General features: G+C 41.5%; 1 protein-coding gene across 1 annotated transcript in view; it reads left to right on the forward strand.

Annotated features, from left to right (window-relative positions):
* The first annotated feature begins 339 nt into the window (after positions 1-339).
* Positions 340-23,200, forward strand: part of SORCS3 (sortilin-related VPS10 domain containing receptor 3) — a 159,327-nt gene continuing 136,466 nt past the window's right edge. Inside the window, exons 1-3 of the mRNA XM_010018164.1 lie at positions 340-416; positions 1,018-1,117; positions 21,938-22,096. Of these exons, the coding sequence (XP_010016466.1) occupies positions 340-416; positions 1,018-1,117; positions 21,938-22,096 (336 nt within the window). The remainder of the gene's footprint in view (positions 417-1,017; positions 1,118-21,937; positions 22,097-23,200) is intronic.

Genomic DNA, 23,200 nt, shown 5'->3' on the forward strand with positions numbered 1-23,200 from the left:
GAATTCTTATCTTAATAAAATCATAGGTAGGTCCAGGTGGGCCTGCTGTGAAGGGCTTTCCTTGTCTACCCAATAAGGATTGTGTTTGCTCTGTCCGTATGATGGAAGGTGTGTAGGGTCAGGAGCTAAGCTCTCCCCACTGTTTGGATGGGGTGGGTGGGCTTTTAATTCAGATTGTAACACCCCACCTAAAGCAAGCTGGTGCTGACTACTCTTCACGTGTGGGATCCTGTACTAGGTGGCTGTAGATATGTTCTGGTAGAAAAAAATCTTGTTTGTTAGGAAAAGCAGAGTACGAAAACAGCAGAAAAACAAGCAGGGCAAAGTGAGGTTTCAATCATGCCCACAAATGAGGAGGAGGAAGCTACAAGAAAACCCTCTGTGACGAAGCAGCCCTTTTCCCCAGTCACGAATGGGTAATGCCACCCCCAGATCATCTGCTCCTCCGGGTGGGATTTGCTAGTGTAAGGGCCTGAATCTGTCTTGGTAACTCAGAAAAATTAAATGCCTGGCACAAAGTAGGATGGGGGTGACTGAGGACTCGCGTTGCCAGTTTAGGCACATTTTTATCTAGACAGGAGTTCAGCTGTTACAATTCTGAGCCACATTTGGATCCCCATCTCCAAGTCAAAAATGAGCCTACTTAAACTGTTGTTGATGGATTTGGATTCTTCTGTTGGATTTGTCTGAAAAAAGAATGTGTGCTAAGGGTGCTGCTGAGATCAGAGTCCTCTTGTGTAGATACCATTTGCAGTCCCACACTGGCATATGAGAGTAGAGCCTGCCCTTTCACGGGTGCACCACAGCTTCCCAGGTACATAGGATCAACTGATGCACAGACCCTGCCTCAAAGGACTCAAGTTCTCTTTTCTGTGGGCCACCCCGAATGAAACAAAAAACTTGAGTTTTAAGGGTAGTAGTGCTAAGATGTAACTTTGAGCATCTGTTCACACAGTAATTTCCTTTCTCTGAGCTTTAATAACCACATAAATTCTTTTTGTCTTCTCTTTTCTCCAGGTCAACAGACTATGGCACTACCTATGAAAAGCTAAATGACAAAGTAGGCCTGAAGACTGTGCTGAGCTACCTTTATGTCAGTCCCACTAACAAGAGGAAGGTAAGGGAGAGCTATCAAGCTGGTAGCTATAGAAACAAAATTACAGCATTTTGTTCGTTCTGAGAGGAATTGTGATCCTGAAGTGAAATCCGTTAGTAATTCATAAGGACTTGAATTTGCCAAGTTGCACTACTGCAATTCCATGGAATCCAGTAGAACTATGCCTATTTTATTTGTGATGGGGATGGAGCACTTACTCTTCTGCTGAATGTGTTAAGAGAAATAAAAAGGTTGTTTTTATTTGCTTCTGACTGTTATAACCTTAAAGAAGCTGAACTCACACAAATATTTCTGGGGCTCTTGCTTATACTGGCTTTGGCTAATACACCTCTCCCTGTCTTTTCTGTCTCCTTATTATTTGAATGCTGTGTAAAAGGCATTTATTTCTGCATTTGACTCTTTTCCCCTTTATGCTTTTCCTAGCTAGAAGCTGGAGGTAAAGATGTAAATGACATTTTCATTGGTTGCATCATGTAAGGGGGCTGCAAGCAGAATATGCCTGGGAGAGTGGGTGGGAGACCTACAATTTGATTTGAATGTGTAGGAGAGAAGATGAGGTCATAGCTTTCAAACCCCTTGCTCATGCTTCCCACATGATGCAATTAGGGCTGCAGCTGGCTCACAGAACACAGCCCAGGAGTTACTATTCAGTGCCTTTTTGGTTTAAAATTACTGCCTGTGTTGATTCAAGGGAGGTACTGGGACAGAGATGCTTTCAGCTACCCACACAAATCAACGTGGGAGGGCTGCAGCTCATATCCAATTGCTGGCAGTGGAGTTGTGTTTGGATGGGGTGCAGCTCATTTGGCTTGATCACTTCCAAACTGCCCATCTCCTGTCTCCATCCATAGGTTTCCAAACTAGTGTTTCGCTACTTGTGCTGTTCTTTTTACTAGTATTGTGTTTTCCACCACTGGTCAGTCTACAGAAGTGTTGGGATTGATGTTTATTTCAGTGTATGCAACCTTAAGGCAGTCATAGCTCTCATTACTATCAGCAGCAATACGTGTATGTTTGGATGAGAGGAAGAATGCAGTAGGTAAGGGTCGGCTTGTATTTTTTCTGATGCAGAAGCTGAATTATTGTGACAAATAACTTGACTTCTTTTTTTCCTGAGCAAAACGGAATGAAGATGTTTTGCAATGAGCTCTCCTGGCCTTGCACCCCTCCCATATCCAATATTGTAGGCACTGAAGAGTTAATTCTTCTTCATTCTGTTTCCAAAGCAACTCTGCCCACCCAAAATCAGAGGCAATATGCTCAGTTACAAATCCTACGTCACTGGTGTAAAGTCTCCCTCATAAATCAGAGTACTAGCACATACCATTATTTTCTAGCAATTTCTCAAGCTATCGAGCTTACAAATTAGCAGACTTTTCTCTCTCTTTATTAATAACACCTACATTTCATAATATAGTGGCATGCAGACCTGTCTTTACCTGCTGCTTTCTATTTCATATGACAATTTTGAACTTTTTTTCTGGTCTTATGTCTTAAAGAAATTATTTCTGGACCTATTTGTTTGTCTTCCCTCTTCTCCCTTGCGAAAAATCTTTTGAAATGGGTAGATGAGCTGTAAGGAAAAAAAAAATATATAGAAAACCATCTTAAGTGCTGGCTGCTGTGGGAACAACTTGTTTCTATTCTTTCTATCTCTATTAAATATGTGGGCACTGATATTGTGCATGGTTATAAACAGCTGGTTTATCTGAACCTAGAGCTGACTCTGCTTTGTTGACCATCAAAGTAATTCCAAACATCAATGCACCATTTGAAAAATGCCCAGAGACAGTGTCACTGGATTGGAGAATCTGGGATTTGTCACATTAAATTTCAGGTTTACTGTCCACGCAACCCTTACAGATTTACGAGGCTGTGCACTGCAAAAAATGCGCTTGCATTATCATCTTCTCCCAAGTCTCTCTGGGTGAATATTGTTATAGTGGTCTGCAGAGTAAGCAGCTTGGTTTTGCTGACATCCTGAGGACAACCACCAATAATGAATCACTAAGCAGTAGGTGGATCCTCAGAGACCTTATAGCAGCCTCCCAGTACCTAGAAAGGGGCCTATAAGAAATCTGGAGAGGGCTTTTTACAAGGACATGTAGTGACAGGACAGGAACAGCCTTAACCTGATAAAAGGGTAGACTCAGGTTAGATATTGGGAATAAATTCTTCCCTGTGAGGGTGGTGAGACACTGGCACAGGGTGTCCAGAGAAGCTGTGGCTGCCCCATCCCTGGCAGTGTTCAAGGCCAGGTTGGACACAGGGGCTTGGAGCAACCTGCCCTAGTGGAAGGTGTCCCTGCCCATGGCAGGGAGTTGTAACTGGATGAGCTTTAAGGTCCCTTCCCACTGAAACTATTCTATGATTCTATGATCCCTTGTTTTTCACCTCTAACAGCACAAGTGCTGGCTAATTGAACATAATGCAGTGATCTTTTGCAATCCTCGAAAATTGGTCTTTGAGGCAATAAACGAGGAGGGAGACACCAAAAGAACAGATGTGCACAGGGCCTGTGCACACACAGTGGATCATGCAGGCCCTTTCTAAGCAAGATATTTTCTCCTGAGGCATTAGCTCCCAGGTGCTGATCGGACCCTGCATGCCTCACAGCTCCTGTCGATTTTTGATAGGCTTACACACTGTTGCTAACCCTGTCTGCTCATTAGTGCTTAGAGGATTAGCAGTTACTTGGAGGAGGAGAAAAGCTTTCCATACATTCACTCCTAATTGATTTACTAGTGAGAAGGATAATTACCTCTCAGCTACCCTGCTGAAGTACAGTGGGAATTACCTGTCAGATTTCTTTGAAGACCCAAAATGCCTCTCTTCAGCTGTTAAATAAGAATTATGCATTCAGCCAAATGCCAGTTATATAAATATAATTTACCTGAATTGTGGCGTAACCCTTGGCTAAGTTATGAAACAAGAGGATTTAAATGCTTGGGGTTTTTTTTCTTTCTTCTTTTAAAAGAAAGGCTTTTTGTTTCTGATTTCTTTTTTGCAGAATTTTGGTGGGAATATTGTAAGTTTTTTGGCAGCTTCTGCTGTTGTTCTTTGCTTAGTGCTGTCAGGTCACAGCTGGACACTGATTTCTCAATACCAACATCTCTTATTGCATTATGGGGGACAAGGCCAAAGCTAAAATGCACAGCTGGATGTGCATGGCTACAACTCATGGTCTGGGCACCCCCACCATTCCCCTTCTCTCTTTGTCCCACGAAAGCTCACACCTCTTGCACATCTTACCCTCCTGACTTACGGCACTCCAACACCCTTTTCTTACAAACTGGATTCCTTTCTGGAAGAAAAATTAAGCTTAATGCAGGAATGATTTGGTGAAATTCTGGAACACATTATGTGTGGAAGTCCTAATGGCCTAATGGCTCTTTAGGTCTGGAAGTATTTAATTCTTTTTGGGTTTTATTCTGCTCCCAACAAAGTTAGTGTTTGAGCATCTGCTATGTAACATTGATAGCAAAAAGCAAGTCCATGCTTAGCTTCATGTACCACTGGCCTTCCTCTTTTAAGCTTGTTTAATTTGGGTTATGTATCTCATCAATTTTATTAGTTTCATGTTCTCTTTAGGGTTTCTTCTAAGCTGCTCCTGTGTGTGTCTCCCATCCCTAGCTGGAGAGCCGCAGCAGGGTGCTGGATATTACCCCGTCTGTATTTGGTGTCTTGTTGAGTACTGAAATGTCTTTCCTGACACAGCAGACTACGAAACGCTGGAGCATACTGGAAGCAGCTGGTCCCTCAGTTCTGCCCTTTGCTCCTCAGTGAAACACATCAATTACTAGGGTTTATCAGTGGGTAAAATCACCTTGGAGAGGTCATGTCTTTGTGACCAAAGAGGGAAGAAGCAGCTGAAATAGGAAGAGGTGAAGAAAGACAATCTCTGTTGTTACATGGTGATAAAACCCGGACAGCCCCCGTTCTTCTTGGGCACCTCTTGAGGTGCTGGAGTTTGGCACTTAGAGGCCAGATTTAATCTCTAGGTGTTCATTGTTTTTACACATTGCAGCTGGGAGATATCAACCCTCTGCATGTACAGAGTTAAACAAGGGACCAAGCTGCATGGCTAAGACTGAACTGAGGTGGCTTTGGCTGTGTCCCCACATGGTGCTGGGCAGAGGCTGCTGGCCCAATCTGCTGATGTCTGGTTTTGGAGCTGAGATAGTGATGTCCATTTCCTAGAAACCACAAGAAACCATTTGTAAAACATGCTTTATTGTTGTGTAATTTGAGGGTTTGTATTCATAAATAAATGAGTATAACAACAGGCAAATACCAAAGGAAGATGCTGAGAATACTTTTTCTCAGTTATGACTCCTCTTGCCTCTCACTGCTAGTGGTCAGGGCCAGCTTGGTGATCTGAGAGCACCCTTCATTTGAAATGAATCCACCCTGGAGTGCCAGCATATGGAAACAGGCAGGTAGGCTGCAGCCCATTGTGAACCTGTAGCCTCTGGCTTCACCTAAGCCAAAATGCTTCCTGCCATGAGCCAGGACTCTTTCCTCTTCCTGTGGACCAGTTGCATTACTAATTTCCTTCTCCTGAGCAGGAGGGTTTCTCCTAAGCAGCCCCGGGTTTCACAACATTTCACAACTGTGCCTACAGCCTCTGGTGCTGGGGGCTGAAACTGCCAGACTTGTATCCGCTTTCCTGAAGATGCTTGGGCTGTTTCTTCTTTCACTTGCACTCTAGGGACTTGTATTTGGATCAGGAAAATCTGCATTGAGTTCTCATTAATACTATGAATTTCCAGGTTATCATTAGACCTCGCAGTGTCCTGGGGGCTATGGCTTTCTTAAGAGTTACTGGTTTGAGCCCTAGTGAGAAGTCAAGTGCCTGCAGTTTTGACACTTCTTATCACCATGAAGATGGTCTAATAGGCAGAGTGTATTCCAGGGCACATATTCCCCTTCAGTGCACCTGCCCACATGGTTGTTTGCCTGAGAGACCACATAAGAAGCATCTGCTTTACCCTGTTCAAACATAGTTTTGCAACAAGCCTAATAATTCTGTGGTGAACTTAAGAAAGGAGAAACTATCATATTTGTTTAGCAACACGCCTTCCTTACAGGTGAATGGGACTTAGGGGCAGATGGTTGAGTGCTCTGAAAAGCTGAGGCTTGCAAAAAGCATAGCTTTGGCTTTTCTACCTTATAACCTCTTCTCTGTCTTTAGGGATGTGACAAAAGGCTGCTTACTCTCCACTGGGCAGAGATCTCAGTTCCCTGCTGACCTTTAATTTAATGCTGTATTTTGGGCGTTAGTTACATTGCACTGGAGGCAGATTTTCACAGCAGTCTGGGAATTAGAATTGTTTCTTTCTTCCAAAGCGCTAAGGGAAGTAGTCTCTTCTATTTTAATAAGAACATTTTTCTTGACTTTTTAAATTACCATTTTCTTTCTATCCCAATATTTCCTTTTCTCTTAGGTTGTTGAAAACTTTCTGTTAGAAAATTGGATAATTTCCACACACACACACACACACAAAGCCTGTGATTCTTTGACTGCCTGCACTTCAAAATAGCGCTGTTTGGAGCTGAAGTGCTGCGAGTCTGTTTTCTAGCATGGGTTGGTTGTCTGGGTAAGATCCTCCCAAAAACATTTGCTTTCTTCTTGGTGGTAAGTGTCAGAATTCATTTTAGAATTGATGCCTCCCAGAAATATGCAAAGCCAATCCAAAGGGTACAAAAGAAGATGAGAACGGAAGTCCCTTATATCTGAAGAACTGCTCCTTTCAGGCACTGAGGTGCCATTTTGAATCTCAAGGAATTCTTGAACCACAGATTTCATGTATTACTTTTCTCCATGAAATGTTCTGTGAAAAGTGCATATTCTTGGTGAAGGTGGTGTTTAGTTCAAAACCCGGTTTTCACTGTGAAACTTTTATCTGTACCCTTGGGAATCCTGGGGAGGTTGAGAGGATGGAGTCAAAAAGCATGTAACAGACAAAGAGGAGAGGAAAAAGGAACAGAATGACAACTCTGGCAAAATCAAAACAAAAAGCATTTGCCTGTATATAGGATTGCTCAGATGAGATGTGGATAAACGAGAGGTCCTGATTGCATTTAAGATCTGGGGTGACAGTTCTGATGTCCTGGAAGTACCTTCCTTCATGAATTTGGTTTGCAATTCAATTTGATGCAGTCATCTTTAGCTTTTCTCTTGCGCTGTTACCATTGTTGTTGTAGGTGATAACGTGAAGAATTAAAAGGTCTGTAGTCTTTTATGGTAGCTGTCTGCACAGAAATATCACCGAAGTGCAGTGACTGAAATGAGGGTTCTCCCCATTTTTCCCTGATACCAGATCTGAAAGAGAGAGATTTTATTCATAGACAGACTTTGTAGCTAAGTGATTTGAACAGTAGTTGCAGACAGCATAAAGGAGAAATAAACTTACAGTGCTCAGTTAAAGAGCTTTGAGAAAATGGTTTTGCAGACTATTTTCCCAGTCGTCATACGGTCAAAATGGACGGGCTATCCAAATCACTGAAGCTATAAAAGACAATGGCAATGCCACACCTCCCAAACTTAGTCATGCCTCTGAATGTGGCCCATCAAAATGAGAAGCATTCAGAGGTATTTGGAAAGTCAGAAGCTCTGAAAGCTAAATCTAATTAGGTTTGTTTGTTTCTGTGCAGCTTCTTGGATATGAAGCGCAGCAACTGTTTATGAGCTGGCAGAGAGTAATGCTGCGTTGCAGTTCAGGTTAATGAAGGAAGAAGTTAATTGTGACTGAAATATTGAAATTGCAGAGGAATGCATCTACCTGACTGCAAACTAGCTAGCACATTGGGGTGACACCTTCTCTTACAGAAGCTGGAGATCCTAAATGAGCACAAGTCATTTTGACCTCCTCTTTATTTCTTCTTACTTACTTGGAGAGTAACTAAGAGCAAACCCTGTCCTGGCCTTGTGTATCTCCAAAGGGAATTTCTCAGCTGTGTTTGGAGCCTCAGGGCAGAACCATGGTCCAAACTGAATTAGTTTTGCCTTCGTTTCTTAGTTCATTTGATCCCAAAGGGAATTCCACAGCATTTTGCTTTCTCCTTGCTCATCAAATGTGTGGTCAGCTGATGAGGCAGAGGTTGCAGCATGCACCTGATGCTTGCTAACCCAGCCTGAACTAAGCTGCCATTCTTTGCCACAGCTCCCATTAGTCATCTGCTGCTTTTCCCGAAGATTGCATCCAAACTATTGGTGAGGAACTAAGCTCTGAAGTATCCTAAAGCCATTTGGCAGATGGAAGGTTTCTTTGGACCCTTTTTCCTTATTATGCTGACACTGTGATAAACAGCATGTGCTGCAAACTGGCACTTGCTGATGTGATCTCAGAGACCATATTTATAACACAAAGGAAACAGGGCTGAGTTAGAGCCACAGGGCAGGAGTGATAGAACTAGTTGTTTCTACAGTCTTTTATCCCTAATCTTTCCCTTCAGCTCCATGAAATACTAACACTTGGTTTTGCAGCTGCCATTAACAGGGCCTAAATTACCTGAGCTGCAAATGCAGCTGTAGTCATTTCTTCGTGCACCTTTTCTCTGGAACCATTGAGCCTCACTCCAAAAGTCACCCAGTCCAGAATCTATGTGGGCAGAACCTGCCTGCTGCTGTAAAGGAGAGGCTGTAGCTCTGAAACACAGCATCTGGGTTACCTGAGCAGAGGAGATTTGTCTGCTCTGCTTATACCAGTGGATTGTACAAATGTGACTGCGATCTGGTTAACATTGCAATGTATTGGAAATACACTTTAGGGACAGTTGCTGTCAGTCTCCAGAACTCTCAATTTAAATAGAAGAATAAAATATGAATGAAGAAGTAATATTTTTCTTCACTTACTGATGAAAAAAGGATGATTTCCTCAAGGTCCACCCAGTGGAAGTTTTTCTTAAACAGGGACAATCTGACTGTTGTACTCTAGGGAAGGCTGTCCTTTGGTATGCATGAACATGAAAACTGGAGATACGTGGGGCTTTTTCAGTTAATTCTCTGAAAAAGCAGATGCATTAAAAAACCTCAACCAAACAAAAAACCCCAAACCCCACTGAACCTCACCCACTGCTCTTCAGCTGTTTCTAAAAATAAACAGAATTGAGATTATTAACAAAATCTTCACATATGGCATTACCTAATGGGAGTGGAGGGTAAAGGGTTAGAAGAGAGATTGCTACCTATTTCTGTCTATATCTGTCCTAAAGATGCTACATTGAAAGCCATTGTTTCAGTGTTTATGAAGAAAAAAACCCCTTCATCTACCCCTTCATCTATTATGAAACTTCAGATTAGAGTTGCCTGTGTGTGCCTTTATGCATCTGCATTTCATGTCTTTGTACTTACCCATTCCAAGAGCTTTTACTTGCATTTGTCACAGGTTTCTGAACACAGTTTGTGTTTGATTAGTGCTGAGGTAAGTGTTTAAAGTGAATAGAAACCTAATGCAGGATTTAATTAATAAAGATAGGGAATAAAATGAGGGCTGTCTCAGTTGGCTTTATGAATGTTTTGTTATAGAAATGTTATTTTAGCCTTCACAGATATTGCAAGCCTGGTTGATAAAAGTAAGCACTGGACACAAGTTGTATAAGTAAAATAAGTAAAAAGCAGTCAGACACTTGCAGTGTCATTCATCCACCAGGGACCGGAACTTTGATCCTAAAATCCCTCCTTAGATGCTGCCTGAGGCTTTGGGAAAAAAATGGCCTCCTGAATGGGAGCAGGCATGTATTTTAGGACGAGGCAAACCAGAATTCAAACCCTTTGGGCTTGGCTGACTTACTATGCACACTTCTCTGAGGTTGATTTGTGTACAAGAACTGAATGGGTGAGCCGTGTTTGTCTGGCATTGTTTGTGGATGGCAAATGTAAGTACCTACCAGTTTAAACATACAACTCTCAGCCCCATCATCCTAAAACCCCCCTAAAATTGGTTGAGGAAGGTATCACTGCATGGGAATGGCTGGACATTCCTATTGCGAGATGGAAAGATAGGAAGAGCCCAAGCCAATACCTCAACTTTGTTTATAGGACTTGCAAATAATGTTTGGAGAAGAAAGGCCAGTTAACAGGTAAGAATTGGCTTGGCAGGATACTGACGCACATCTATGACAAGGCTGCCTTTTCTGGCTTTCTAAATGTCAGTCCATCTCTCCTGTTGCTCTCTCTGCCTGCTTCACCTTGTGTTGCTAGAGTAAGGGCTCTACAGAGCCTTAGGGATGGCATCAGGTCATAAAGAGAAGCAATGGGGTAAAACTAGAAAGGTCACATCCGCATTTAGATGTAGACTTCCCAGAGCTGGCTGTCAGTATTTAATAAAGAAGCAGTTTGCTCTAATTTAGCCAGCAAGTGTTAAAAGACACATCAAAGTTATAATACCCACTAAAATAAAGCTGCAATGTTGTCACTTAGCATGGCCATTGCTTCTAATGAATTGGGCAGAGTAGACCAGTGTGAGCTTTCAGAGTGCAGTGCTGTAGTTACAGGGACAAAGAGGGGCTGTCAGGATGCATCACCTTGTAAAGGGCTGCCTGTGCTTAGCACCCAGCCTGTCAGCAGGGCAGACACAGCAGTGGATCCTGTTGTAGGGCAGGTTTATGAGACTTCCTTCCTTTCTCCACCTTCCCCACCTCTCTATGAAACATGGCCATATCTTTTACTGCTGCAGCTCCAATAATATATTAATTTATGAAGTATGAAAAATGAGGTAGTTTTGATTTAACGAGGAGGGGAATGGTGCTTCACAGGCAGCAGGATAATCAATCAATAACGAGTTAGCGTGTCTTGTTATTAAAAAGGAGGAAAAATAATAGCATGGGTGGAGATCAGCTCTTGCAAAGGGGGTAGGTGGGTCCTTTTGAGGACCTTGATCTTTACTGGTAAAAGTTAGTTCACCAGGACAGTTATTCTTCTTTTAGGACAACCCTCCCCTACCAACCCCAAACCCACTAGTCTGCGGCAAAATGCCTGTTTATTTCATTCTTTTCCAAAGTGAAGAATAGAGAAATTCAGCATTACTCATTGAGTGAATTGAGCTTATCTGGGCTGAAATATTCCAGCAAGTCTCAGAGTGCTTAAAGCCCTTGACTGTATCTGTCCCAAAATCCCTTTTTCCCAGACAGATGTTGCTGAACTCTGAAAGTGATGATAGGGGTTTTCTAGGTGGTGCACAGATATAGTTAGAGGAAACTCAGACTGTAATTTTCTTATAAATCTGAGGAATCAATGCTTAGCCCAGTCCTTATGTCTCTGTCTGAGGAGAGATCGGTGCTGGCTTTTACGGTGTGTCCCACGGTATTTTAATTCCCTTGCAACAAGTCAGGTTGTCCTTTTTCAGACAAAAAAACCTTATGTGGCATCTTTTGTCTCCCTTGGAACCATTCCACTGCAGGAGAACGTGATCCTCAGAAATGACTGCAAGAAAGCAACAAAACAGCATCTGTGCTCAGAACTGATTCCTAAACTAAAGTGTCAGGGTTGTGCTGCAGGTAAAACAACCCTTCCAAGGTCTCCTCTTCCAATTCCCTTTCCTCTTGCAATAGTTCTTCAGGACACTGCAGTATGTAGTGTCCCTGTTGGAACAGGACCCAGTGGCTGTGGTTCAGAGTCACTGGGGCAGTCGCTCAGCTTCATGGTCTGTAATTGCAGACAAGACTTCTACAATAAACCTTCAAGGACTGTATCACCAGGAGCTAATTTTGCAAATGTAATGGAAAATGTCAAAGCCAGTGAGCAGGTAGTTGTGAATTCTGATCCTACATCCTGAACCTTCCTTTACATTAGTATCTATGACACCTCAGTTAGCATGCGAAGCTTGCAACCACATTGGATAGCTTAGAGCTGAATGCTACTGTGCAGAGTGCTACAATGCCATCATATTTAGTAACTTAAATTTTGGGGGCCTCAGCATTCCATCAAGAAAATGGGTAAACCTTCTCCTACCTCCTCAGCTTCCTCCTCTGGGGGGATGCTGTGAAGAGAAGTGCATGAGGGACAGTGAGGAACATGAGTAATAGATGTTAGACAAGTAAATTGAGATAGATCATTAGCATCTGGATGTGAACATTGATAAAGCTGACTGTTGTCTATTTTCTCTCTGCAATCTGACTAAAAAGCAGAAAAATGAAGTGTGTAAGCAGAGGAGAAGCAATGATGCATTTAGAATTGTATTCAGGTTTAATGACCTCAAGAGAGATACATAATACAATTTTTATTTTTCTAGAGAGGCATGAAACACTCTACTGTCCTCAAATGAAATAGACTGCTGTATACAGGCTGCAAAAGTTTACCTACATGCATAACTATCCATGGACACCTCTTTGCTTTCTGTAATGGGGCAACTACTGTGAGTAAAGTTATTCCCACATGTAAAGTGTTCTTTCAAGTGAGACCTATAATCAGAGGAATGTTTTTATATAAATGGTGTTCTCAGTTCCAGCAGCTGTGGTGCACACAACCTGTCCTTACTGATAACATTATTTTCTGTAACTATTTCTGCTTACATGGTAAGTTACAGTAATGGTGAAAATTACTTTGTAGTTCTTTGGAGAATAGCACAACCATGCATTTACTCAAATAACATATAATTATAACAGTGAATGTGGCTTTTCTCTTCCTGTGCACACAGTTTGGGATCAGAGCTGTTCTATGTCACTAGAAAAAGCTGGTGACCACAAAACATGTCAGATGTTTCAGCAGTTAGGGATTTCCTATGTAGCAGTGATCAGAGTAAAGAGGCATCCTGCAGAACTGTGCTATGCACAAATACCAGACTCCAGAGGAAAATATATATAATATAATATAGATCAGAAGCTTTACATTTCTCTTCTGCTGATCTGTTGTCTGCTTTTCCTGTGGAAGCACTGGTTGTTGCTAAAGGTGACCATCCAGGCCTCCTTCTGCTCCTGGTCCAGGCCCAGTCATAGAATTGCTGGTCAAACTGGATGTACACAAACCCAGCCATAAGTGGTGGTGCTTGTAATTTATTTGACAGTTCATAGAGGGGAACTATGCATGAACATGCTGTGATATGGAAAAGCCTTTGGCAGAATAGCTGAGCAGCATGCAGCACTGAAGTGACCTCTGGAAGGTGGGATTACTATGGCAGAGAACTTTGCTCTGATGATCTGTGGGGAGCTGGAGAATGTGTAGCTGTAACAAGAGTAAAATGGGATGGAATAACCTTGGGTAAACTCTGCCTTGCTGTGACAATGAAAAGGTTCTACAACCAAGCATGTGGCTGTTGCCAGTCAGTCACTCTTTGCCAGGTCAAACACATGCTTTTTGGATGGCTTCCATCCCCACTGGCACCTGAAACTTAACAAGCAAATTCTTGCTGTGCCTTGTAATTAAAAGTGAAAAGTACATGTGTCCAGTGCCAAAAAGACAAGAGAAAGTGGGGAGACATGTTGTTCTGACCTGCTTAGCAGTAAAACAAAGATGAGATGTTCTGCTTTGTTGGGTCTAGTATGATGGCTTATTCCACTCCTGTGCATGCAAATTGGATCCGGCCTGGGATTTGGCATTGTGGGCAGGTTAGGGTGGCAGCCTGAGAGTATCTGAGTTGTTTTCCTAGCTCTGATTTTGCTGAAGCCTTACAGCCATGATACATTTTCATTTCCCACCTGCCAAGGAGGATGGCAGAGTGGTTTTCCTTGAGGGGCTCTTGCTCTGTATCCAATTTAGCCTTGATTTGCTCCTGATCCTCAGCGCATCCTGCAAGGTGCATCTGTGCTCTTGTGCAGCTGCTGGAGGTGGTAATTAAATGAAGTGCTCTCTCCATAGGGGGATAGGGTGTGCAAGCTTGGAATTCTGTGAAGTGTTTTGTTTTGGTATGGCAATTTATGGCGGGTATGGCTGCAATGCCAAGAGCCTGTTTTAATTTTATACAGATCTGAGCAATTAGTTGTAATTGTTGTCTGGATATATTGGATATGAGAAACAATAAAGGTCAGAAAGATTAGCCAGGGTTATTCCCTGTAAACAGGCATGGTGGGTTGATGCACATCTCCTTAGAGAAGCCAAGGTAGTGCTGGTCCTCATCTGATGTGTTTTTAGTAATCATGTAAAATATATCTCCTATGGATTTTACAGACAGGAGAACTGCTCTATCTCAGAGTCTCCCCAGAGTATTTCTGGCATCTTCATCCTTTTTAATCTTTACGAGAAGCAAATGAAAGAATTACTGAGATGCTGTAGTCTTAAATATGTCCTCTTCCCTGACTGAGCCAGCTGTATGTAGCACATGCTGGGACTATATATTCCAACTGTATGTTTAGTATCTGAGTGTAACACTAGTATCTCAGGCAAGTAGGTTATTCATCCTCATAGGCCAGGTTTACACTCCCTTGAACAACTGGTTCCAAGTTCTGTTGAGATAAGGCACATATTGGGGTTGACTGTAGCTAAAACTCTTAGTTTTATTTCTGATAGTACCAGGATTCTGCTGAGGGACTTTTCAAGTTAACAGTGATCCTGGTGGGGAGTGTGTGCTGTTTGGACAGCAGGTTTATGCTTACATCTTTTCTGGTTGACAAAAGTGTCTTGATGTCTACACGGAATATTGTCATGGTGCAACTTACAAAGCATTATGAAACTTGATGTCACTTTTGAAGATGGCCTGTCCAAATGTATGTAAGTAGGGGACAGCAGAATAATTACATACTGTATTTCAAGAGGATTTGATATTCATTAAAATGAACAAGCACCACAGTGATGTCCCCTTTTGTGTTGCAGTATCACCAGGAGATCCTGCTGGTTTAGGTTAAAAAAAATAAATATCAATTTATAGTTTACTACTTTCTTTCACGTACCCTTTACAAAAGACAAAATGTAATACAGGCGTAAAACTTGCGTGTAACCTGAAGAGCATGATGTGCTCTCACTCTTTCTCAATGCTGGAAAGATGGGGAACCCACAGATGGGGTCCCCTTGACATTAATGTCAGAGATCTATGCTGTCTTCTTGAGCCAGCTTACTGGAGTAGAGAGCTGCAGTCTCCAGCACAGCTGGAGGAGTCTGTGCAGGAGATCCTTCACAGGAGTCGGAGGCTTACAGAGGCAGCTGTTGACATCTGTACAGTTCAGTAACAAGCAATATGATTCTGCAGAGTAGAAGTTGGTTTATAATTACAGAGAAATTCTGATGGGAAAGAAGTTCTGGAGGGAGGTTAGCATGAAGTGCCTGAAAGGTCTTAAGAGAGCTATTTGGTTCTTTGATCACGGTACATATAATGCAGACCCAATGCAAAAGTCCCAGGAAACTCTATTTCATTGTTCAGTTTCTATGGCTGTCTGACTCATTTTTCATTATCCAATAATAAATACAGTAGTGAAAGTCACCTTTAACACTTAAAAATTGCTTGGATTTTATGGGATTGTATTGAAGTGAATGCCAAGGTATAAAAGCCTTATGGTTGAGGTACTTTTATAACACATGCTTCATAAACCCTTATAAAGTAAGTGCAGTGCACTTCATCCTTTAAGATTATAGTATTATGGCTCTGAAGGATGGTGATCTGGTGCTATATTCATTAATTAAATCTGTTATTAATGTGAAATTTTGGGCAATAGCAGTGAAGTTACAAGAAGTTGAAACGGGTTAGGTCCAGACAATTTATCTCTCATGAAAGCTCAGTGCACCTTTATTGCTTGACTGATGCCCACAAGTTACCCTTAACATTAAGGAAGTTTTTGAGCCATGTGAAATTAGGAGCCTGAAATCTGGGCTACTCTGTAACACAAGAGGTTGTGATGACTGCCTTTTGGGACACAATTAGTAATTGTGTGGAAGCTGTTGTCCTCTTCACAGCTGTCTTGTTTGGATTTCCAGGGAGCAGATGTCCCTCTTGTCACAGCTGGTGATCACTAAGTAATGGGGTGGATTGCTTTACTTGTATGTAGATAAATGGGCTTTCTCTCTAGAGCAGATTTTTATCACTGCCATCTCCTATTTTTTTTCCTCTCTGACTGATACACTTGGTGACTGGAAAGCAGAGGTTGGCTTCCTTTTCCCCTGATTATTGCAGGAGTCAGGGTATCTACTGGGCAGTTAGCAGGTATCTAGCCATTTCTGAACATCTTCTGTAGGAGTCTGTGTAAAGTTAAGATGTGCTTTCTAAACTAGTGCAAGTCATGCAAAGGTATTTTTTAGCTTAATGATGATTTATATGGGTATTATTTTTTCTGGTAAATAGACTGTTACTTGTGGTACCAACACATTTGTGTCTCAGAGGGGCTTGGGCTGATTTAATTAAACTGAAGTTTTTTAACTGAACTCGCACGGGGGCTTCAGGTATACTGTGTGGCTGTGTTCTAAGAGGTTAAGGTTGTGTATGTACTTCCAAGGGCATCCTTTACGCTTCCGCGTAAGTAAATTGCAGTAATGATGTAGCAGAGAGAAAGAATGGGAAGGGAATGAGTAACCAAGTATTTGCCACTGAGACATTTCAGCTGGTCAAGCATTTAATTTAAAATGCTTCAGCAATATTGAACATTCTTGTGATATACTGATGCTTTGAAGGAAGGAAATGATTTTTGTATCTTTAAGCCTTTAAATGTCATTTGATTTTGGTTTTTCAGTTTCAAAAGGAGGAAAGGACATCATAAGCCCAAAGAAAGCAAAAATACTCTGTTTGCATTGACATTTGAGCATAAATTGTTGAAAGTTTTTTGCTTTTTAAACTCAAAGCTAATATGGAACATGGGAAGTAGGCTTAGCTCCTGAGGTGTTGTGGGACCATACAATCCTTTACACATTTTACCCAACAAAACCAAACAAGCTTTTTTTTCTTTTTTAAGTCAGATTTGTGTTTTCTCCTTGTTGATGTATATGTAGCTTGGCTTTAGGAAGGACCTGAAGTTGTTTCAGGAAGGACCTAAAGTGCTTCTGAGTTGAAGGTCTAGTGGGAGGAGGTGAAAAAAAGTAATGGTAAAGCTGTTTCACACACAAGCTGAGCATATTTGGTATGGAAATCACTCTGAAGCTGTAAACACTAAGCGTTAAGTTTCTGGTTTTGGAGCAGTGCTTGTGGCAGAACTACCTTTTTAATTGCAGAAGAGGACAATGCAGTGCTACAGAGCAAATTGCTAATACTTTGCTAAGGAGCTGGGTTTCTTTCGTAGCTGTGGAGGCTTGGGTGGTTTGTAGGTGGATTTTTTTTTTTGACTGCTTTGTTTATTTCTTTTTAGAATAGTACTTTCTATAGGCAAATAAGAATGTCACTGGGACCTCTGAAAAGGACTTAGGAAAAGTACATTAAAGTGAAGAGGAAAATCAGAAAGCAGTACACAATGGTTTAATGCTATCTACTTGTTTCTGGGAACAAAAGACATTTGTTTTGAACCTGTCTTCTTTATTCATTTACTGGATGCTTCCTGCTAATGTAGCTCAGTGGTACTACTGCTACAGATATTGTACCTATAAACCTTCTTCATGCTGATTTAGAGAGATGCACTTTGGTAATTTACAGTGAAAACTTATGTTGATTGGTTGAGAAAAAAATAAAAGGATTCAAAGAACAGTAATAAACGTCTTTTATGTGGCACCTGGTTCATTTTTTGTCCAGATTTAGTTTATTAAAAGATTCATCAGTGTATGAAACAGATCTTTGTTGTGCTAGGATACACAGAACCAGGGAGCAAGAGCAGTGATAAAACCTTTTGAATCTGATGCTAAGGATATGAGTAATATGATGGGAGGGTGAGTGTTGTTCTTGTGCCTTGGGTGCAGAAGTGGAAGGGTAGTGGTGATGTGCCAAGCAGGCCTGCTCACATGGGGGCAGAGCTGTGAAAGGTACTGAGAAAAGAAATGAGTGCCAAGCTTTAGGGGAAGTCTTTGGCATAACTGCCTGACAGATTCAAGCTGATATGAGCTCAGGCTACCTCTAGCTTGAAGCCAGTAGTCTGGGCATGTTGCAGTGTTGTGACTGTGAGAGGTGTGCTAGTACATTACTGGTGTGGTTCAATATTCCAGATCACAGTTGTCTTTGTGCCTGGTGCAGGGGAAGAGGAGTGTGTCACCATCTTGACTCATCCATGTGCACATAGCCTAAGTGAAACCGATACTGAGGAAACCGCGCATTAACCCAGAGACACCTGGAATTCTAATCAGGGTAGCAGGAACTCATATTCTTAGTTACAAATCTTGCCTTAACTTTTATTATATTAGCCCCATCAAAGGGCATGCCATTTTAGTGGATTTTTGCTGTGATATGATGTCACTTTCCTTCCTCTCTGCATTTATTCAGAGCTCCTTTAAATGTCCTACATGCTCTCCAACAAACATAAGTGACTCTTAGCTACTTACTTCTATGGTTTGTGTACCAAATACATCATGGCAGGTATAGGTATGACACCTCCCCTCATTCTTTCTGCTGGCAGCCTGTGATTCTTATTTCCTGGGATAAATCCCCTTGAAGTATTTAGAGCTGGATGCGTTTCCTGATCACCTGCTGAAGATTTCAGTCCATACATTGTAGTATATGTTGCTCTTGAAAGGTGTCCTCTCTGAACCATCCCCCTTCTGTGTAATTCACCCACTGGTGTCTGGTGTTCTGAACTGGAGTTCATTCAAAACACCTTTGTATGTGTCATCATTTTCTCCAGAGCTCCTGCTTTAAAGGAGTACACATCACATACCAGACAGCTCCCTTCCTCTGCATGAATCTCCTAAGGAGTTACCTGAAGTTCAGTCTGATTTTTCAGCCTGGTTTATTTTGTCTGGTGCTTGCCATTCATTGTCTACTGAATTTTGGAGACTGGGCTATAGACTTGAGAGGAAGAACTATGTAGTATAAACACCTGATCTCAAGTACATTTTCAAGGACTTACCCCTAGTAGTAATCAATCCTGCCTTCCCCTCCCCTCTCCACTTAAACTAGAGAAGGCAGCAACTGAAAATCATATTTTTTATATGTATGCATATATATATATATTTGAGAATGTAGCAAGGTAAAATGTAATTTCCTTTTTAATAAAGGCTGCCATTTAATTTAATATTATAGAAAATGATTAGATCTTAAAAACCTATAAATTACATTTGACAACTCTCTGGTGCTCCTTTGCTATTCCTTATGGCAATTATAAATGGCAACACAGGGTGCTGCAGAAATGCTCATTCTGACTGGAGTTTGCTTATTGGTTCTTTATGAAAAGCGATTAATCTAAATCACTACTGGGGTAGATCCTTCGCCCTGGCCTCATAATAAGAAGTGGTGGTTTCAGGCCTTTGACAAATGTCCTGCTACTTCCCCTGCCAAAAGTTTTTCCCTCCCTCAATAGCTTCCAGCAGAAAAAAGACAAGCAGTAATAATAATAAAAAGCCCAGGGTCTCCCACTCCTGCCACGTAACAAAACTGGATCGGTCCTAGCTGCATGACTGGTGGTAGCTTTTTGTTTCTTCACTCTGGTTGAGCCTCCTGCTTTCTTCCATCCTACCTTGTAGGATCAGCCTTGCCTACAAGGATGGATGACAACAGAGATGTTGGTTGTGTTTTTTTCTTCATTTGAAGAATGGAAAGTGGATATCAGAACTGGGTGAAGGGGGATGAGCAACTAATGTGATCACACTTACAACAAGGTATAACAGTTGTTAGACTTACAGCTTTCCCCTTAGCTCTTAATTTTCCTAGCTTGATGGTCGTCTTATTTGATCTTGCAACCACTGTTACACGTCCAGAGGAACTAATTGCCTGGATTGTGAACCATCTGATGGAAACATCACCTGTTCCATCTTATCTGACCCATTTCTTGAACTGTCCACTGAAGTGTTGCAGATTATGTGTGAAAGGGCAGAGAGGATATTTTGCGTGTGTACCTCAACAGGTCTATGCAACTGTTAGTTGTCTTGTGCTCCTTATCTGAGGGCAGAACACTAACAGTGACCTTTTAATATACAGGGTTATTAGCTCTGTAACTCTCTGTGACACCAGGTGGAAAACTTTTTATTCCTGAAGTATCCTGCCTTTTAAATGTAAGAGCTCTCTGGAATGTCTTGTTATATTGGCAGTCTTACATTCTTTTTTCCATTCTGCGAAATCAAGCAATTTTTACTAAGCTGTTACAGATTTCTGGCACAGGCAATATCCTTTAGATGAATATAGAGGTCTACTTGGGGGACAAAATGTCTTTTTGAAGTCTAAGTCACCAGTGACAGCAAAAACATCTTGAAATACCAGGGAAACTTTTCTTGTTTGGAGCAAAACGAAACACGTCTTCATCTGATTAGAAAGAAGAAACTTACCAAAGCTTCCTTCTTGGTAGTAGCCATTAGGAACTATTCTCAAGACTAATTCCCAGGGAGGCAGTAACCTGTGGGGCTGTTTTTCAATTCCCATGCTGTGCACCAGAGCACTTTTTCAGGACTAACAATGTGGATTTCTGTGGCAACAAGTGGATATTGCTTTATGAGACTGGTAGGAAATTTATACATGAGGAATGCTGAAGGAGGTCTGAGCTCAAGCTGTGGATTTGTACAGGTGGCTTCACCCTGGGACAATGTTCAGTTCTAGTTTTAAAGGCCCTTTTAATTTCTTAATGGAAAGAATCAGAAACCATTTATCTTCTGTTCACTTCCCTTTAGTGACCTCATGGAGTTAATGAGGTGCTTAAGATTAAACAAGCTCTGAAAGTTTTTGCTTGATCAAGGTCTAACATACTGAGGGTCTTACCATTCCTTGTAACTGATTTTTTTTATGTCAAAATTAATGTGTTTCCCTATCATAGTCTTGAGGTTGGAGCTCTGTGAAGTAGGATAAGAAAAGTTAACATGAACACACGAGTCTAATAAAACTGCAGTGGATATCAGCTAGATGATCATTCTGCAGCTAGCTAAAAAAGACAGTCCCTGGATCTGTTTTCCTGCTGATTGTTTCAGCTACTGTATCAATAACCTGCTGTGTTTAGCACAGCTCTAATTTATTTCCCACTGTTTGCCTTTATTTTATGGTGCTGGCATTTGCTTTAATGTGATGTCGTTTTCTCCAGATGTTAATAAGATGGTGTTAATGTTTCCACAACATTTTTCTTGATAACATTTATGTAGAGCGTGCCATCTGATAATGTGGAGTCAACCCATTTTAAAATATTGGTAATAATTTTCTAATTAAAATTAGGGGCTCAGAAGTGTTTTCCTCCCTGAACAAATTGAGGTCATACACTTTCCTGTGTTTGGGGAAAATTACGTGTTCGCTGAGTGAATGAGGATCTCCAACTGTATAAATTGGGATCATGATATATGAGATTGTGTATTAATGTTTATGCATGTGCACACAGACTATTTTCAGATGCCAGCAGCTGATCCAGATAGGCATTCTATGTTTCCAGGGAGGTGATGCTCTCATTTGTAGCTCTCCGTGCTGCCAAAGAATAAGCCTGAAATCTCAGGAGTGCCTTGTTGTGTACTTTTGGAGATAGTATCCTGCATTTGGGAAGAAAAGTGGTAGACTGGAAAGCGATCAGGAAAGCCTGGTGTGGTTGTCTGAAGTTGCTATATCCAACTAAAGTCAACCTTGATATCAATATAGCATTCTTCATTCTTGCTGGACTTTCCGAATTTATCTGGATAAAAAATGAAATAAAAAAAAATTTAAAAATCACTGAATGAACCTATAAATAAATCACCAAATAAAATGGAAATGAAACACTAAAAAACTCCACAATCATGTGGGAAATCCTACAGGCTGTTCACACTGTTGAACAATGTTCTGAGTACATCTAATAGGAATCAGTGCTGTGTAATAACCTCACTTTTAAATGCTGTTCAGTTTTACTTTTCAGTTAACACTCTTTTCTCTCCATTTTTCCATTTAGATCATGCTTCTTAGTGATCCAGAGGTTGAGAGCAGCATCCTCATCAGTTCTGATGAAGGGGCTACCTACCAAAAGTACCGTCTGAACTTCTATATTCAGAGCTTGCTTTTCCATCCCAAGCAGGAGGAGTGGATCTTAGCCTATAGTCTGGATCAAAAGGTGAGCAATTGATTTCATATTTCAATGATTCTAGAGACATGCGCTGAAGAGGGTAGTGTCTAGAACTGTGAACTTCCAGAGATGGTGAAGAAATTATGGTGTATGTTACTGCTTTCACCTGGCAGGTTTAAATGTGCTCAAAACCCACTCAGTGACTCCAGAGCAAGCTTGCTGAAGGGAGTGGAGTTATACAGTGATCATGATGAGTATGGGAACTTAAGTAGCAGTGACAGTATGGAAGATGAAAAGAATCTGGGATTTGACATGACATATGGAGCTAAAAATCTATCAATTTGTAGACCTTGGTGATTGCTGAGCTGTCTTTAAGGCCTGAGCACTCAGGCTGAGTTGGTCCATAACAACTGGATGTTGTGTGTAAGGCAGTGCTCTTTCTGGTTGCAAACTGAACTCAGTTATCTGGAAATCAGTAAGCAGTAGCAGATGACAAACTGTGCCACTTTTTAAGTCACTTTGCAGTGCCTTCTGTTAGTGAGACAATTCTCAAGTCTGTTACTTTGTCTTCTTACATAGCACTCATCTGTCTTGAAGGATGCTGAGCAATGCGAGCGCAGCGTGACTGGTAACATGTGGCTGTAGAATGTGTGCTTCAGTTCTGGAACAACAGTCCCCACTACAGTCCAAAGCTGAGACACAGACCAGATGATCAAGCTACAAATTTTAGAAAGCTTAAAACTTGCCAAGCCTTTATCTCTCTTCTCTTTCATTTCTGTCATCCATAGACTTGGGAAAGCAAAAACGTACTGAATAACCACAAGTTTTTTGCATTGTGGTGGGTTGACCCTATCTGGACAGCAAGTGCCCACCAAAACTGCTCTATTACTCCCTTTCCTCAAGTGAACAGGGGAAAAGAAATACAGTGAAAGGCTGGTGGGTCAAGATAAGGACAGGGAGATCACCCAGCAAAACGGCTGATTTTTTTTGTCATGGTAAAACAGACTCAACTTGGGGAAATTACCTTAATTTATTACCAATCAAATCAGAGTAGGGTAATGAGAAATAAACCCCAAATCTTAAAATCACCTTTCCCCCTGCCCCTCCCTTCTTAACCAGGCTCAACTTCACTCCTGAATTTTCTACCTTCTC

Source organism: Nestor notabilis, unplaced genomic scaffold, assembly GCF_000696875.1.
Source record: "Nestor notabilis isolate BGI_N333 unplaced genomic scaffold, ASM69687v1 scaffold7857, whole genome shotgun sequence".
NCBI lineage: Eukaryota > Metazoa > Chordata > Aves > Psittaciformes > Psittacidae > Nestor > Nestor notabilis.